The 18811-nt window shown below is 51.9% G+C and overlaps 1 protein-coding gene across 1 annotated transcript in view; it reads left to right on the forward strand.

The window, feature by feature from the left end:
* Window positions 1-18811, forward strand: part of LOC142254350 (mucin-5B-like) — a 130850-nt gene that overhangs the window by 67882 nt on the left and 44157 nt on the right. Inside the window, exons 31-34 of the mRNA XM_075325395.1 lie at window positions 10453-10772; window positions 14498-14672; window positions 14797-15044; window positions 16792-16975. Coding sequence (XP_075181510.1) covers window positions 10453-10772; window positions 14498-14672; window positions 14797-15044; window positions 16792-16975 — 927 coding nt within the window. The remainder of the gene's footprint in view (window positions 1-10452; window positions 10773-14497; window positions 14673-14796; window positions 15045-16791; window positions 16976-18811) is intronic.

The following is an 18811-nucleotide window of genomic DNA, read 5'->3' on the forward strand; positions in this document are numbered from 1 at the left end:
ATCTTCTTGCAGCTGTACAACAGGCAAAACTCATGGAACACCTCCGCTTCAAAGGCCGGGCCTTGGTCAGTAAGCACCTTCTCAAGGGTATCCATGTGGTCGGCAGAAATAAGCCTGGAACGCTCTAGCGGCAGTACGACCAGTTAGGTCTTTGACTGGGACAACCACCATGAACCTTGAATAGTGGTCTACTATGGTTAGAGCGTAGGTGTACCCACTTCGGCTGGGGGTGAGCTTTACATGGTCCAGGGCGACCAGCTCCAGCGGTTGATGTGTAACGATCGGGTGTAGGGGCGCCTTCTGGCTGGCCTCGTCCTTCCTTCTCAGCGTGCAAGGAGCGCACTCTCGGCACCAGACCTCTACAGACTCCCGCATCCCACTCCAATAGAACCACTCCCTCAACAGCATCTCCAGCTTCTTCCATCCGAAGTGTCCGGCACCATCATGGTACGCTTGTAGAACGGTGGACACATTAGCTTGGGGAATCACCAACTGGCGGATTTTCTCTTGAGTCTTCGGGTTAATCAGCTCACGGTATAACTTCCCCTGGTGTAGATACAACCGGGTCCGTTCTCACCACAGGCGCTGGGCTTCAGCTGGGGCGGCAGGGTCTATTCCAGCAGCACCTTGCTCCACCAGGATCTTAACTAGGCGGACAGCGGGCGCCTGGTTTTGAGCTTCCTGCCACTCCTGACTGGGCAGCGGGTCCAGATTCGCCCGTTGCTGGTGGATATGCACCTTCTCAGTTGGTGGCTGGTGAAATGCAGGCAACTCGATCTCTTCGAGGTCGTCATCCTCGCACCCTTCTTCTGACAAGTGGGGCATCCGAGAGAGTGCATCAGCATTAATGTTGGCACGACCGGCCCTATATTTGATGGTGAAATCGTAGTTGGCTAGTCTGGCCACCCACCGCTGTTCCAACGCGTCCAACTTGGCCGTGTCCAGGTGGGTCAGCGGATTATTGTCCGTGAAGGCGGTGAACTTTGCTGCGGCCAGGTAATGGCGGAACCGCTCGGTGATAGCCCACACCAGCGCCAGGAGCTCGAGCTTGAAAGAGCTGTACTTCTCAGGATTCCTTTCAGTCGGTCGGAGCTTTCGGCTAGCGTAAGCAATCACTTTTTCCTTCCCATCTTGGACCTGGGATAAGACTGCCCCCAAGCCCACATTGCTGGCATCGGTGTAGAGGATGAATGGGTTGCTGTAATCGGGATACGCCAGGATCTCCTCTCCGGTCAAGGCCGCTTTCAGTTGACGGAAGGATTCCTCATGCCTCTCTTCCCACACCAGTGGGGCTCCGATGGGTCTACCACCTTTGGTCTGTCCAACGAGGAGGTCTTGCATGGGGGCAGCCATCTTCGTGTACCCCTTGATGAAGCGCCGGTAGTACCCCACTAGACCCAGAAACTGCCTTACTTCCCTCACTGTGGTTGGTCTCGGCCAGTCTTGGATGGCAGTGATCTTCTCGGGGTCGGGGGCGAAACCTTCTGCACCCACCACATGCCCCAGGTACTGCACTCTGGGTTTCAGCAGGTGACACTTGGAGGGCTTCAACTTCATCCCGTATTTGGCAAGGGACGCGAACACTTCGGCCAGGTGCTCCAGGTGGGCTTCATACGTCTGGGAGTACACAATCACATCATCCAGGACGGTCTCGAAGTTTAGATGCCCCAGACAGCACTCCATCAGCCGTTGGAAGGTTCCAGGGGCATTGCACAGCCCGAACGGCATACTATTGAATTCACAGAGCCCCATTGGGGTGGTAAAGGCAGTTTTCTCCTGGTCCTTCGGTGCCACAGCCACTTGCCAGTACCCGCTGGTGAGGTCAAGGGTGGAGAAGTAATTTGCAGTTCTCAGTGCGGCCAAAGACTCTTCAATACGGGGCAGTGGGTAAGCATCTTTATGCGTTATCTGGTTAATCTTCCGGTAATCCACGCACATCCGCATGGTGCCGTCCTTTTTCTTAACCAGTACCAATGGGGCGGCCCAGGGACTACAGCTGTCCCTGATGACCCCTGCCTCCTTCATGTTCCTCAACATGTCCTTGGCACATTGGTAGTGTGCAGGGGGAATAGGCCTGTACCTCTCTTTGATAGGGGGGTGTTCACCGGTGGGAATATGGTGTTGGACCCCTTTAATCTGCCCAAAGTCTAGGGGATGTTTGCTAAAAACTTGCTCATACTCCCGTACCACCCAGTATACCCCTTCTTTGTGATGTGTAGGAGTATCGTCAGTGCCTACATGTAGCTGTTGGTGCCACTCATCTAACTCCCCTTGGGGCGGGTGAGTGCTGGCAGTTGGTGGTGAGGTTGCGGGAACTGCCTCGCGGATGGTGTGGGGATCCAGAGTGAGCAACTTGGCAAGTGTAGCATACCGGGGAAGCCTGACTTCTTCCTCCCCGCAGTTCAGCACCCTCACAGGCACTCTCTGCTTCTTTACATCTACCACCCCTCGGGCGGCCATTTCTGTGGGCCAGTGCTCGGAGGGCATGGGCTCTATCATGGCAGGGTAGCCACGTCCCTGGGGCCCTACTGCTGCCCTACACCAAATCATCATCTCGCTCCTAGGGGGCACTATCAACGGGGCAACATCCATCACTCTCACCCCACCAATCTCTCCTCCTGTCGAGTTCACATGCTGGCGGTACATCAAGGCTCGGATCTCGCGCTGCACAGCTCTCTTTCGACTCCCCGCCGCCGTGGCGGTCAGCTGCTGCAGTAGGGTCAGCACATCACTCATACAGTGCTCCATCACATTGGTTCCTAGCACTATCTTCGGGTTATGATCACTGGGTTCATTCATTATCACAATCATACCCTGTTGTTGCAGTTCAGCTCGCCCCACAGTCATGGCCACTTGTTTGTATCCCACTTGGGTCAATGGGAGTCCATCAGCAGCAATCAGTGTTATACTAGCATCTGAGGGAGCCAGGTCGTCTTTCCCACAATACCGTTGATACAGTGTGTATGGTATAGTGGTTACCTGTGATCCAGTGTCCAGGAGAGCCATCACCGGTATGCCGTCCACAGCCACGGGAATGATGGGCCGGGCCCCGAAGTACCGGTCCCGCCAGTCTGGGGGGCCATGGGGTTCTACTCCTGAGGATTGGCCCGTGGCCCCAGGGGTTGCTCGTTTAACGGACACCGTCGGGAGTAGTGGCCGGGTTTGCTGCACCTGTAACAAATCGGGGGTCCATACCGTGAGTCATTGGTTCTTCTCCGCTGCATCCAGGGGACATCCTCAGGACGGTCGGCGAGCTGTATCTTTGCCGGAGGCTGGGATCTGGTCTGAGGCTGGAGTGCGGCGAGGATCTTGGCTAGGTCTCCATCCATGCGGCGGACCTGGGCAGCCAGTTCTTCCATCGTGCTGCTTGGAGCTGTAGGTACTGGAGATGCTGGTAGGGCAGGGGCCACCACAACGGGGGCCGTCTCAACTGGCCACGGGGCTGGTTCCAAGACTTTCGAAGCTGGGGGTTGCAGAGCTTTAATGGCCCGTTCCTTTAACACAGCAAAGTCCACATCATTGGTGTTCTAGGGCCCACAGCCGGAGTTGTTTGCGATCCTCGGAGGACCTCATCCCCTGCACAAATTGCTCTACTAACATTTTGTTGCTGTCCGCCTCATTGATGGTGTCCACCTGCTTCAGTGTGCGGAGGGCGGTTTGCAGACGTAAAGCGTAGTCCCGAATGCTGTCCACAGGCCGTTGCCGACATTGGTAAAACTGCATCCTCAGCTCGGCTTCGGTACGGGTCTCAAAGGCAGTCTGCAGTTTCTCAAAGATGGTGGCAACAGAGAACCGGTCCCCCTCGGCCCAGGTCTCCGCCTCCTGCTCAGCCGTGCCGGTTAGCTGCCCCAGCACTACCGCTGCACGTTGCTTATCAGTCAGGGAGCGGGCTAAGCTTCTTCCGGAAGACCTGTAACGCATCAGGTTTCCTGTCGTACTGCGGCAGCCAGGTAGCTCCGGGCACATAGGGCAAGGAGAACGGCATCACCTGAGCGAGAGCTGGGACCGCGGCACCCCCCGCCAGCGCGGCCGGGACCTGGGCAGGCTCATTCCCATCCATGGGTGCCACTGCGGCTGCGACCACCGCTCCTCCAGCAGCTCTGTCAGGCGCAGACATCTTGTTTCCGTCCCCCTTAGCCTCTTTCCGGCTCCTCCTCTACAGGGGCGGGGTTTTGGCCTTCGCGCCTCCACTTCTCGAGGAGACGCTCGAGCTGGAACTTTTCGCGCCAAAGATGGCGGCTTCTGAAATTTTCTGACCGGACACCTCCGGCGGTAACAAGGCACACCTCTACCAAACGGCAGAGTGGTAAGATCCTGTTCGTGACGCCAAGTTGTCGCGGGCGGAGGAGGGGACGCTGCGCTCTCCCACTGCTCGGGTCCGGCTGCCGCTGCTCTGCGGCTGCTGCTGCTCGGTGGCTCCAGCGATGGGCCGGATCCCGGGGACTCGAGCGGCGCTCCTCGCCCGTGAGTGAAAAGGGATGGTTTTGGTTTTAGGGATATTATCCGTGACGCCACCCACGGTTGTGGTGATTTTGGTGACACCACCGCTGCTCTAGACGGGGATCCCGGAAGCGATGATAGGGAGCAGCTGAGTTGTTATTTCTCCCCTCCGTGGGTAGGGGGTTGGTTGTCCCGGGGCCCGGTGATGGGGTAAGGGTTGATGGCAGGCGGGTTGCGGGGCCTGGTGAGGTGCAGGGTCGCAGGGGCAGCGCTGTGCCGCACGGCACGGAGGTACTCACTCAGCCCAATGATGATGACACAGTTCACGGTAAAACAAGCGGCTGGATGGACGGGTCCCTCGGACGGCTGCGGTGATGTTGTTCCCTGCAGGTTGGTGGTGACTGTCTCTCCCTGCACCTATGTTCTATGTTGATTCCGATGGGTTCCCACCGGTAACCCGCTCCCCGACCTGGATGTGGGCCGGAGGATCCCCTTATGCCCGCAGGCGCTGGCCCTGGGAAACGGTTGCCCTTGGCGGTGTCTCCCCTTCACGGTTGGACGGTTGCCTTCTGTCGGGACTTGACTGTTTGGAAACCCGGAGGTCCCCTTCACTAATGGATTTAGCAAATTCACGGCGACTCCTAGCCTTGCCGGGGTGCGAAAAGCCCCTGCCAATGGTGCTGGCTTCTCCTTGTATGCCGGTCCGGTACCGCCGGGCCACCTCCCGTCCACGGTCCTTACGGCAAACTCCGATAGGCCACTCCTGCAGACGGTCACCACCGTCTGGCAACCTTGCTGTTCCGTCCGGGCCACACACCTGGACTCACTTCAGTCTGCTCTCTTGCCACTTCACTACTCCTCACTTTCCCTCCTTCCACTTTCACTGTCCAAGCTAATCTGCTCCTTTTCCCTCCTCCAGGACTGTGAACTCCTTGGTGGGTGGAGACCAACCGCCTGGCTCCACCCCCTGGTGTGGACATCAGCCCCTGGGGAAGGCAACAAGGGATTTGTGTCTGACCTTGATGTGCCTGCAGGGAGTGTGGGGTGTGGTGGTGTTGTTACCTGTGGCCCCTGGCTTGTCCAGGGCGACACACAAACATCTCCTTACCTGCGTCCACCGGCAATGCGGAAGGAAGGAGGTGGGCGAGATGTTATGTCCCGCTCATCTCCGCCCCTCCGCTTCTATTGGCCGGCCGCTTAGTGATGTCGCGATGACGCCAAACGCACCTCCCCCTTGAAGGAGGGATTGTTCGGCAGTCACAGCGACGTTGCCGTCCAGGTATGTGCGTGTGAAGCTGCCATAGCGATAATGTTCGCTACGGCAGCAAGCACCACATATCGCATGTGCGACGGGGGTGGGTGCTATCGCGCTCGACATCGCTAACAATTGCTAGCGATGTTGCAGCGTGTAAAGCCCGCCTATGTGATGTTTATATGCAAAATGAAGATTACCGGGTTTAATCAGCTGAGTACTTTACCTGATTGAGAAAGTTTATATGATGTTTGCACCTGGTGCATGGACTCCGTTTCCTTTATATATCTTTAGTAGTAAAAATGGACCATGGCTGCGGGACTGGTTGCGGCCAGCACAGACTTGTGCTTTTGTTAATAAGTTGCCCCTCCTGTGCCTACCAGCGTTATCCTTTTAAAATCCGGGACTTTAACCCTGTCGCGGACCCCCAAGTAGGAATGCAGTGGGTCAGGTTTGTTTGGGTGGCGGGTTAATGGGATCCGGGACATTGGAACTGGACTGTCGCAGGAAGGGGCTGCAACGGAGCAGGTTGAGCCTCCGCTACCAAAACAACCGGTAGCGTTCCACTGTTGTTATAAAAGATGAACTCTTAGGCCGGTGTCACACGGTGCGATCTATCATGCGATCGCACGAGCGATCGTACCTGCCCCCTTCATTTGTGCGTCACGGGCAATTAGTTGCCCATGGCGCACAAAGTTGTTAACCCCCTGTCACATGCACTTACCCCTCCCAGACGACGTCGCTGTGGGTGGTGAACATCCTCTTCCTGAAGCAAGAGGGACGTTCGGCGTCACAGCGACGTCACACAGCGTCCAGCCAATAGAAGCGGAGGGGTGGAGATGAGCGGGACGTAACATCCCGCCTATCTCCGCTCCTCTGCATTGCCGGCGGGACGCAGGTAAGCTGCAGTTTATCTTTCCCGGGGTGTCACACGGAGCGACGTGTACTGCCTCGGGAGCGATGAACAACCGGAGCACAGGAGGACCGAAATTTTGAAAATGAACGACGTGTCAACGAGGAACGATAAGGTGAGTATTTTTGCTCGTTCACAGTCGTTCAGAGGTGTCACACGGTACGAGATGCCAAACGATGCCAGATGTGCGTCACTAACGACGTGACCCTGACGACATATCGCCCAATATATCGTACCGTGTGACGCCGGCATAGAAGTTTAGTGAAACGTTAAAGCAAATGTGCCTCCCTATTGTGGAATGAAAACCGTAATGTTAATAAAAATGTTATTCCTTTTTACCTTTTGCAGTTAAAAAAAAAAAGAAAAGAAACCTCTGGGTGTCCTCGAGGACGAGTTATGTTTAACCAAGGGGGAATGTGACGCCCCTGGACTATTCAGGTTGTCACAGGGTACTGCACAAACTTCCCTCCCCATGCAGTATTCAACCCCCCCATGGTTCTGTTTCTCTATCCTGCAGTGCTGCCTCCATCAGCATTCACAAATCCTAGATACACTTTGCACCACACCTGTCAGGCACACCAGTGATCTGGTTAAGCAGGAATAGGGCCACCCACCTAAGGGTTAGACAGGGAGGTGGGAGGTGTCAAGGTCAGTTAGTTGAGTAGTGACCCTCGAGCTGAGAGGAGCTCTGAGGAAGCTGGGAGTTGGAGCCCCCAGGGGAGAGGAAAACTAGGTCGCAGACGGTGGTCTGGACCTAGAGGAGTCGGACCCCTGGTCACAGGGGATTGAGGCTAGGTGCCTGGAACCCGTCGAGGAGGACTGTCGGCAGCCTGGTCCTGTCACCGGTCGGGGACCGAAGGCACGACGGGGTCCACAGATCCTAGGTTGGGAAGAAGCTTCAGGCAACCTGGCAATTAACCTGAGGAGAACAGGGCCTTTAAGGACTGTTCCCACCAGCTCAGAGATTGGGGGCACTAGCGCAACGAGGGGGATATAGGGCTTTCCTAGCAAGCAGCCCACTGAAATCCCAAGCGTGAGCTCCTGAGAACAGGCTCCTTCATTTAGCCACAGTGGGGAATGGGGCCTGGATATCCCCAAGCTACCGGACCACAACGGAGAATCTAAAACTTAGTGCCAGGAGGCAGGTTACAGATCACCATCAGCACTGCAGGGGACGAGACCCGGACGAGCTCCCCTCGAGAGGCAATGGCGTTCAGAGACTTGATTTACCATATTGTCAGCATCTGCTTCATTGCTGCGTGAGTACCCGACTGACCCCTGCACTGCATCTCAGCACCGTCAAACAGAGTCCCGGGACCTGTCCCTACCCGTGGATGGCAACGTCACCTAGCTGCCCCACTCCACTACCCGGGTACTCCCAACAGCAGCGGCGATACTCCCATTTACCGTACACCACGGGTGGCGTCAGGAACTATACCAAATCCCCTGTAAATACCCCCTTTTAAATTTGAGTGTGGCCCCTAAGCCCCCGGGTCCGGAGACCCTCGAGCCACGAATGAACACCACCCCCGGATCCGAGCGGTTCGATCCGCTGCTGGGTCGGCACAGTAGTCTATGGTTTTGTACACTGGGGAGCGGGTCGAGGACGCCGGCAGTACCTGGACGACACAGGCTGGTAGTTTCCTTTACTTTTTACTGGTCAGTTGTTATAGTCCCAGGTGACAGTGGTCCGGTCAGCCGGGGAGCAGTGAGAAGTCCCTTCTCTGCCAGGTACGTTGGAGGCCTTAAATAATGCGCTCTCAATGTGGGTCGTTGTGGCCTGGAGGGCACAGCATCCCTCTTCCTAGGTGCACTTTGCGTTGTCCCTTGTGGCGGGCAGCGCGAGCCGGATGTAGGGCCCGCCGCTACTTCTGCGGCCCCAGGCTCTATTATGCTCCTGCACCTTGGGAGTCTCTGTTGGGCCATGCGGCGTGGAACCTCTTGCCCTCCGTATTTACTGCTACCCGACAGTCGAGGACCCTAGTGTCCTAATTCAGCGCTCGGTCCTAGAAAGCTTGAGACAGCTCTCAAACAGCGACCGCTTTCTTTCACTGCTACTACAGTTCTTAGTTTTCTCTTCCTGTTGCTCTCTCTCTAACCCCTCCCCAACCCAGAATGCACAGGGAAGCTCACCCCAAACAGAACTTGAGCTCCCCCTTCTGGCCTGGATTAGGAAGTGTTGTGTGTGTGATTGTACCTTGCATAGAGGTATCCCCTCTGCTTCCAGGCAAAGCATTGCCCTCCGGAGAGGAGAACATTGTCACTGTGGCTCCCATGACCACTGGGGTGCCACAGAGCCATCATTCAAGCAGGAGGAAGTGGCGCAGGATGGCAAATAGAGAAATAGAGCTGGAGTGACAAAGCCTCATTTGTTGGATATCACTGATTTCTACCGCAAACTATTTATATGTGCATATAGCTCATTCAAAGACAATTGTAGCAGCACCTTTACCTAGATAATTAATTTTTCTGTTATGAAGAAATCAGCATTTGAATTTATTTGTAAATAAGTCAACAGATGTGAAGCCTCTGTCACTCCAGATCTATTTCCTGGCCACTGCTGCCTTCTCTTGCTACACTCTATGCTGTGGGACTTCAGGCAAAGGAGCCATCATTCACGCAGGATGAAGCGGCGTTGGATGGCCAATACAGCTGGATTGACACAGGCTTCAGATCTATAGCCTCATTTGCTGGATTTCACCAATTCACCCGCAAACTATTTATATGTGTATGTAGCTCATTCAAAGAAAATTGTAGCAGCACCTTTACCTAGATAATTCATTACTCTGTTATTGAGAAATCAGTTTGTGAATTGATTTGTAAATAAGTCTATAGATCTAAAGCCTCTGTCACTCCAGGTTGTTGAAATGCAGTAGAGTATTCAAGATGTATGAGTTTAAATCATGTTAAAGAGAATCTACCACTGGATTTCACCAGCAAACTATATATATGTGCATGTAGCATTCAAAGACAATTGTAGCAGCACTTTACCTAGACAATTCATTACTCCACTACTGAGAAGTCAGCGTTTGAATTGATTTGCAAATAAGTCTAGATCTAGAGCCTGTCACTCCAGATCTATTTCCTGCTCACTGCCCCCTCCTCATGCTACACTCTATGTTGTGGGACTTCAGGCAAAGGAGTCATCATTCAAGCAGGAGGAGGCGGTGCTGGATGGCGAATAGAGAATAGAGCTGGAGTGACAGAGGCTTCAGATCTACAGACTCATTTGCTGAAATTCCCTGATATCGCCCACAAACTATTTATATGTGCATGTAGCTCATTCAAAGACAATTGTAGCAGCACTTTACCTAGACAATTCATTACTCCGTTACTGAGAAATTAGCTGTCGAATTGATTTGCAAATAAGTCCATAGATCTAATGCCTCTGTCACTCCGGATATATTTCCTGTTCACTGCCGCCTACTCATGCTACACTCTATGTTGTGGGATGTCAGACAAAGGAATCGTCATTCAAGCAGGAGGAGGTGGTGCTGGATGACAAATAGAGCTGGAGTGACAGAGGCTTCAGATCTACAGCCTCATTTGCAATCAATGAAAATGCTGATTTCTCAGCAAACTGTTTACGTAAAGGTATTTCTGGACTTGTGTTTCAGAGAGTTACATACGCATATACTGTAAATAGTTTGGGGTTTGAAATAGTGCTGACAGATTCCCTTTAAGGAGGATAGTGGCAATTACAAAACTACAAACTAACTTTCTGCTAATTGGAAGTTAATGATAATTGTGTTAGCTCTTATGAGACGGGTGCTTTGTAAAAAGAGGTGATGGAGTTAAGTGCCACTTAGATATGTACTGTTTTTGTACGCATGGCTCTATTCTACAGGTGGAGTGATATACAACGCCACCGATAATGCAGGTTGGTGTTTCTATGCAAAATGCAATGAAAGCTGTGAAGTAGAAAGACACAGTGAACAGTGTCATAGTTCTACGAAGCCAACAACTACTAGCAGTACCAAGACCACCCAAACTGTGCCTGCCAGCACAAGCACTAGGACTACAAGGAAGACAACAAGCACTACAAAGCCAACAAGCACTGCAACAACAACCAGCACTACAACAGCAACCAGCACTACAACAGCAACAAGTGTTAGCTCAGTCAGCACCATCGACCCTGGGTGCAGTGGTCTTACGCCTCCACGGATGGTATGTACATGGTAGACTCAAAGTTCAAGAATTACAAAACCTATGTTTTTATTGTTTCTTTTACTGTGCTTTAACTGTGATGTGTATGTGTATTTGAAGAACATTACTGTGCAATATACACATCTAGAGTATATAACAAAAGTAAGTACCCCCTCACACTTTTGTAATTGTTTTATTATATCTTTTCATGGGACAACACTGAAGATCTGACACTTTGATACAATATAAAGTAGTCAGTGTGCAGCTTGTATAACAGTGTAAATTTGGTGTTCTCTAAATAACTCAACACACGGCCATTAATGTCTAAACCGCTGCCAACAAAAAGAGTACACTCCTAAGTGAAATTGGCCAAATTGTTCCAATTAGTCATCTCTCCTCCCTGGTGTCATGTGACTCATTAGTGTTACAAGGTCTCAGGTATGAATGGGGAGCAGGGGTGTTACATTTGGTGTTCTCTCTCTCACACTCTCTCATACTGGTCACTGGAAGTTCAACTTGGCGCCTCATGGCAAAGAATTTTCTGAGGATCTGAAAAAAGAATAGTTGCGCTAGATAAAGATGGCCTAGGCTATAAGAAGATTTTCAACACCCCGAAACTGAGCTGCAGCACAGTGGCCATGACCACACAGTGGTATAATAAGACAAATTCTACTTAGAACAGGCCTCGCCATGGTCAACCAAAGAAGTTGAGTGCACATGCTCAGCCAGAGGCCGTCTTTTCAAAATAGACGTATTTGTGCTGCCAGTATTGCTGCAGAAGTTAGAGGGGATGAACACTGCATCAAATTGGTCTGCATGGCTGTCATCCCAGAAGGAAGCCATTTTTGTAAAGATCATGTACTAGAAAGCCCGAAAACAAAGCAAGCAAACAAAGAACATAGATTACTGGTACCATGTCCTGTGGTCTGATGAGACCAAGATAAACTTATTTGGTTCAGATGGTGTCAACATGTGTGGCAGCAAACAAGTGTGTGCTGCCTACAGTCAGATATGGTGGGGGAGTGTCATAGTTTGGGGCTGCATGAATGCTGCCGGCTGTGGGAGCTAGAGTTCACTGAGGGAACTGTGACGCCCTGGGCAAGCCAGGGGTCACAGGTCATGACACCACCACACCCTACACCCCGGATAGGTACACTAAAGCTAAACCAAAAATCCTTGTTGCCTTCCTCCAGGGGCTGGTGTCCACACCAGGGGGTGGGCCAGGCGGTTGGCTCCGCCCACCGAGGAGTTCACAGCCCTGGAGGCGGGAAACCAGGCAGTTGAGAACAGATCAGAGAGAGTTAGAGTTTGGAGGAGGAAGGGAGATGAGTTTAGGAGTTGAAGTGAAGTGGTAGAGGAGCAAGAGAGAGGAGAGAAAGTGACAGTTTGGAAAGCCTGAAGTTGGTCCGGGTGTGTGCCCCGGACTGAGACAGTAAGGTTAGCAGACGGTGGTGACCGTCTGCAGGAGAGGCTGATCGGAGGTTGCCGAAAGGACCGTGGACGGGTGGTGGCCCGGCGGTACCAGAACGGTATATGAAGAGAAGCCAGCACCATTGGCAGGGGCCTTTCGGGTCCCGGCAAGGCTAGGAGTCGCCGTGAATTTGCCAAATCCGTCAGTGAAGGGGACCTCTGGGTCTCCCAACAACTAAGTCCCGATTGAAGGCAACAGTCCAACCGTTGGAGAGAGACACCGCCACCGCCAAGGCACCAGTTTCTCAGGGCCAGCGCCTGCGGGCAAAAGAGGGGCTCCTCCGGCCCATATCCAAGTCGGGGAGCGGGTAACCGGTGGGAATCCATCGCTACCAACAGATACACTAGGTGCAGGGACAGAGACCGTCACCGCCAACTACCGGGGAAAAGCAACAGCAGCCGTCCGTGGGAACTGTCTTTCCAGCCGTGTGTTTTACCAAGAACTGTGTCAACATCTCAGGCTGAGTGAGTACCACCGTGCCGTGCGGCACAGCGCTGCCCCCGCGACCCTGCACCTCACCAGGCCCCGCACCTGGCCTGTCATCCCTCACCCTCCACCCCATCACTGGGCCCCGGGACAACCAACCCCTACCCACGGAGGGGAGAACTAACAACTCTGCTGCTCCCTGTCATCGCTCCCGGGATCCCTATACAGAGCAGCGGTGGTGTCCACACGATCACCACAACCGTGGGTGGCGTCACGGACAACAATAAATCCCCAAAACCAATCCCCTTTTCACTCACGGGCGAGGAGCGCCGCTCGAGTCCCCGGGATCTGGCCCATCGCTCGAGCCACCGAGCAGCAGAGGCCGCAGCCGCAGCCGGACCCGAGCAGTGGGAGAGCTCAGCGTCCCCTCCTCCGCCCGCGACAGAACCATGAATGCCAACATGTACTATAACATATTGTAGCAGAAACTGGACTGCAGGGCAGTAAACCAAAATGATAATGACCCTAAAGACACCTCCAGTTCCACCAAGATGACCACTACCTTGCTAAATAAAATGAGGGTAAAAGTGTTAGACTGGCCAAGCATCTTTAGACCAAAACCCTATTGAGCATCTGTGGGGCCTCCCAAAATGGAAGGTGGAGGAGCACAAGGTCTGTAACATCCACCAGCTCCAAGATGCCGTCATGGAGGATGGAAGAGGATCCAGTGGCTCCTGTGAAGATTTAGTGAACTCCATGCCCAAGAGCGGTAAGGCAGTGCTTGAAAATAATGGTGACCACACAAAATAATAACACTTTGGGCACAATTTGGCCATTTTCAGATAGGGGTGTACTCACTTTTGTTGCCAGCAGTTTAGACATTAATGGCTGTGTGTTGAGTTATTTAGAGGGCACCAAAGTTACACTGTAATAGAAGCTGTACACTGACTACTGTACATTTTATCATAGTGTCATATCTTCATATTTACAAACATATGAGGGGTGTGCTCACTTTTGTGATACCAATATACAGAATACATATATACTGTATACATATAAGTATCATTTATGCATATTTATTATTACACTATATTAGTTATTGAGTTTTTAATCACAGATCTGCACATCAAAAAAACTCTTAAGGGGGCTTTACATGCTACGATATCGTTAATGTTTTGTCGTCGGGGTCAAGTTGTTAGTGACGCACATCCGGCGTCATTAACGATATCGCAGCGTGTGACACTGACCAGCGACCTTAAGCGACCTCAAAAATGGTGAAAATCGTTCACCATGGAGAGGTCGTCCCAAACTCAAAAATCGGTAAGGGTTTTTTATCCAGGTGGTTCATCGCTCATGTGGCAGCACACATCGCTATGTGTGACACCGCAGGAGCGAGGAACGTCTCCTTACCTGCCGCCGGCTGCAATGCGGAAGGAAGGAGGTGGGCGGGATGTTACGTCCTGCTCATCTCCGCCCCTCCGCTTTGATTGGCCGGCCGCTTAGTGACGTTGCGGTGACGTCGCTGTGATGCCGAACGTCCCTCCCCCTTGAAGGAGGGATTGTTCGGCAGTCACAGCGACACCGCCGACCAGGTAAGTATATGTGACGCTGCCATAGTGATAATGTTCGCTACGGCAGCGATCACAAACAATCGCATGCGCGACGGGGGCGGGTACTTACACGCTCGCTATCGCTACAAATTGCTAGCGATATCGCTACCGTGTAAAGCCCCCTTTAGTTCAGAAATATCAGTAAATACAACACATGTGTAGAAATGTCTTAATGTTGACCACATTGACTATTCTTGGGAAGAGGTAGAGGTTGGGTTAACCATCTTTCCATTTTATAGGTGAATGAAACCTGGATGATAGACCAATGTACCCATGCAAGATGTATTGGTCAAAACAACATAGCCATACATAAGAAGCAGTGTCCATTTTCAAAACAGGTGGTCTGTGCCAACGGCTTATCACCTACGAAAATATTCGACGACAGTGGCTGCTGTTATAAGCTGGAATGTGAATGTAAGTCTTAGTATCTTCTTACAGACACCTCCTACTGTATAATAGCCAATGCATTATGCTAATGTTCATAGGTTTATTCTAAATATATTCAGAAAATGCAACAATTGACGACTTTTTTTTGTAGGTGTTTGTAGTGGATGGGGAAAATCTCATTATGTAACCTTTGATGGCACTTACTACTCTTTCAATGGCCAATGCACATACGTACTGGTGCAGCAGAGAACACCAGTATTCGATTACTTCCGAGTTTATATTGACAACTTTTCTTGTGACCCGGATGACCCAACTTGTGTGAAGACTCTTAGCATCATGTATGGAGCTGACACAATTGTGCTGAAATCCCAGTCGTGGAATAATACAGTCACCAACCAGGTAAACAGAAACTTACATCCATCTATAATATAGGTTTTGGATAGAGATTCATGATTACTATAGATCTAAATGTATTATTATTATTATTTCATATTATAGTGCCATTTATTCCATGGCGCTTTACATGTGAAAAGGGGTATACATAATAGGTGCAATAAACAATACAAGGCACAGACTTGGATAGGAGGATAGAGGTCCCTGCCCGCGAGGGATTACAGTCTACAAGAGATGCGTGAGGATACAGTAGGTGAGGGTGGAGATGGTCGTATGGGGCTAAAGTGGACTGAGAAGGATGGGTGAGGATACAGTAGGTGTGGGTGGAGATGGTCGTACGGCGCTATAGTGGAACCTCGGAGGATGGGTGAGGATACAGTAGGTGTGGGTAGAGATGGTCATGTGGTGCTATAGTGGACTGAGGAGGGTGGGTGAGGATATAGTAGGTGAGGGTGGAGATAGTCATGTGGTGCTATAGTGGACTGAGGAGGGTGGGTGAGGATACAGTGAGTGAGGGTGTAGATTGTCGTGTGGCGCTATAGTGGACTGAGGAGGATGGGTGAGGATACAGTAGGTGTGGGTAGAGATGGTCGTGTGGCGCTATAGTGGACTGAGGAGGATGGGTGGGGATACAGTAGCTGAGCATGGAGATGGTCGTGTGGCGCTATGGTGGACTGAGGAGGATGGGTGAGGATACAGTAGGTGTGGGTAGAGATGATCATGTGGCACTATAGTGGACTGAGAAGGGTGGGTGAGGATACAGTAGGTGAGCATGGAGATGGTCGTGTGGTGCTATGGTGGACTGAGGAGGATGGGTGAGGATACAGTAGGTGTGGGTAGAGATGATCATGTGGCGCTATAGTGGACTGAGGAGGGTGGGTGAGGATACAGTAGGTGATGGTAGAGATGGTTGTGTGGCGCTATAGTGGACTGAGGAGGGTGGGTGAAGATACAGTAGGTGAGGGTGGAGATGATCATGTGGTGCTATAGTGGACTGAGGAGGATGGGTGAGGATACAGTAGGTGTGGGTAGAGATGATCATGTGGCGCTATAGTGGACTGAGGAGGGTGGGTGAGGATACAGTAGGTGATGGTAGAGATGGTTGTGTGGCGCTATAGTGCACTGAGGAGGGTGGGTGAAGATACAGTAGGTGAGGGTGGAGATGGTCATGTGGTGCTATAGTGGACTGAGGAGGATGGGTGAGGATACAGTAGGTGTGGGTAGAGATGTTCGTGTGGCGCTATAGTGGACTGAGGAGGATGGGGGAGGATACAGTAGGTGAGGGTGGAGATGGTCATGTGGCGCTATAGTGGACCGTGGGTTACTACACGTTGTAGACTTGTCGGAAGAGGTGGGTCTTCAGCTTCCTTTTGAAGCTTTTCAAGGTAGGCAAGAGTCTGATATGTTAGGGCAGAGAGTTCCAGAGTATGGGGGAGGCATGGGAGAAATCTTGTATGCGATGGTGGGAAGAGGAGATGAGAGGAGAGTAGAGAAGGAGATCTTGTGAGGATCGGAGGTTACATGCAGGTAAGTACCGGGAGACTAGGTCACAGATGTAGGGAGGAGACAGGTTGTGGATGGCTTTATACAGTAGGTCATGGTTAGGGTTTTGAACAGGAAGCCAGTGAAGGGATTGGCAGAGAGGAGAAGTCAGGGAATAGCAGGGGGACAGGTGGATTAGTTGAGCAGCATGTATAAAATATTTACTTTAACACAACTTAATTGAACATATTTCTCAATCTCTTTTTTCAAGATTTACGTAAATGGAGAAAGAATGTATCCAGTTATAAACATAAATGGCATATTGATCACATCCTCTAGTATATTGGTAATTGTGGAGATCCCAGATATTGGTGCACACATCTCATTCAATGCTCTAAGCTTCACGGTGAAACTCCCAATCAGCAAGTTTTTTAATAACACCGAAGGCCACTGTGGTAAGCATCTCAAACTAATGCATTCATGACTAAGCTGTATATATACAGTATATATATCTATATATGTATCTATCTATCTATATATATATATATATATATATATATATATATATAAATTGCTCTATTCTGTCTCTCTGTCTGTATGTCCAAGAAATTACGTCAAACTCTGAAACCGCCTAAACCACTCGCACACACAGCTCCAACAGGCCGAACATCCCCCCAAACACCCACCCCTCACTGCACCTCACCCAATCAGCAGTGGCCCTCCATCACACCCCCCACACACCCATAGCTTACTCTACCCACACCCAATTAGCAGCGACGAACGCACAATTAGGACACGCCCACTCGCTGAAACCGTGACAACGCCATGACGCAGCTGGAAGACCAGTACAAGGGACACCGCCATGGAAGCTCCCTACACTGGACGCGAAGGACCACAGTGGGCTTTCACACTTGCATTGTGCGGCATCCGTCACAATGCGTTGTGTGACACATGTGACAGATGCCACCCCCATCATCACTGCACACAGCGGCACTATCGCCCCATCATCACTGCACACACCAGCACTACCGCTCCAATCACCGCACACACCCCGGCACTACCGCTCCCATCATCACCGCACATACACCAGCACTACCGCTGACATCATCACCGCACATACACCAGCACTACCACTCACATCATCACCGCATATACACCAGCACTACTGCACCCATCATCACCGCACATACACCGGCACTACCGCTCACATCATCACCGCACATACACCAGCACTACATCACCCATCATCACAGCACATACACCGGCACTACCGCTCACATCATCACCGCACATACAGCAGCACTACCGCACCCATTATCACTGCACACACCAGCACTACCGCCCCCATTATCACCGCACATACACCGGCACTACCGCACTCACAATCACTGCACATACACCGACACTACCGCTCCTATTATCACCACATATACACCGACACTACCGCTCCCATCATCACCGCACATACACCAGCACTACCGCACCCATCATCACCGCACATATACCGACACTACCGCTCCCATCAACACCGCACATACACCGGCACTACCGCTCCTATCATCACCACACACACCCAGGCACTACCGCACCCATTATCACTGCACACACCCAGGCACTACTGCTCCTATCATCACCGCACATACACCGGCACTATCACTCCCATCATTACCGCACATACATCGTCACAACCGCACCAAACATCACCGCACATACCAGCACTAGTGCCCCCATAATCACCGCACACACACCGGCACTACCGCACCTATCATCACCACACACACCCATGCACTACCGCTCCCATCATCACCGCACATACATCGGCACTACCGCTCCTATCATCACCGCACACACCTAGGCACTACCGCACCCATCATCATCGCACACACCCAGGCACTACTGCTCCTATCATCACCGCACATACACCGGCACTACCGCTCCCATCATCACCGCACATACACCAGCACTACCGCACCCGTCATCACCGCACATATACCGACACTACCGCTCCCATCAACACCGCACATACACCGGCACTACCGCTCCTATCATCACCACACACACCCAGGCACTACCGCACCCATCATCACTGCACACACCCAGGCACTACTGCTCCTATCATCACCGCACATACACCGACACTATCACTCCCATCATCACCGCACATACATCATCACAACCGCACCAAACATCACCGCACATACCAGCACTAGCGCCCCCATCATCACCGCACACACACCGGCACTACCGGACCTGTCATCACCACACACACCCATGCACTACCGTTCCCATCA

Source organism: Anomaloglossus baeobatrachus, chromosome 10, assembly GCF_048569485.1.
Source record: "Anomaloglossus baeobatrachus isolate aAnoBae1 chromosome 10, aAnoBae1.hap1, whole genome shotgun sequence".
NCBI classification, from domain to species: Eukaryota; Metazoa; Chordata; class Amphibia; order Anura; family Aromobatidae; genus Anomaloglossus; species Anomaloglossus baeobatrachus.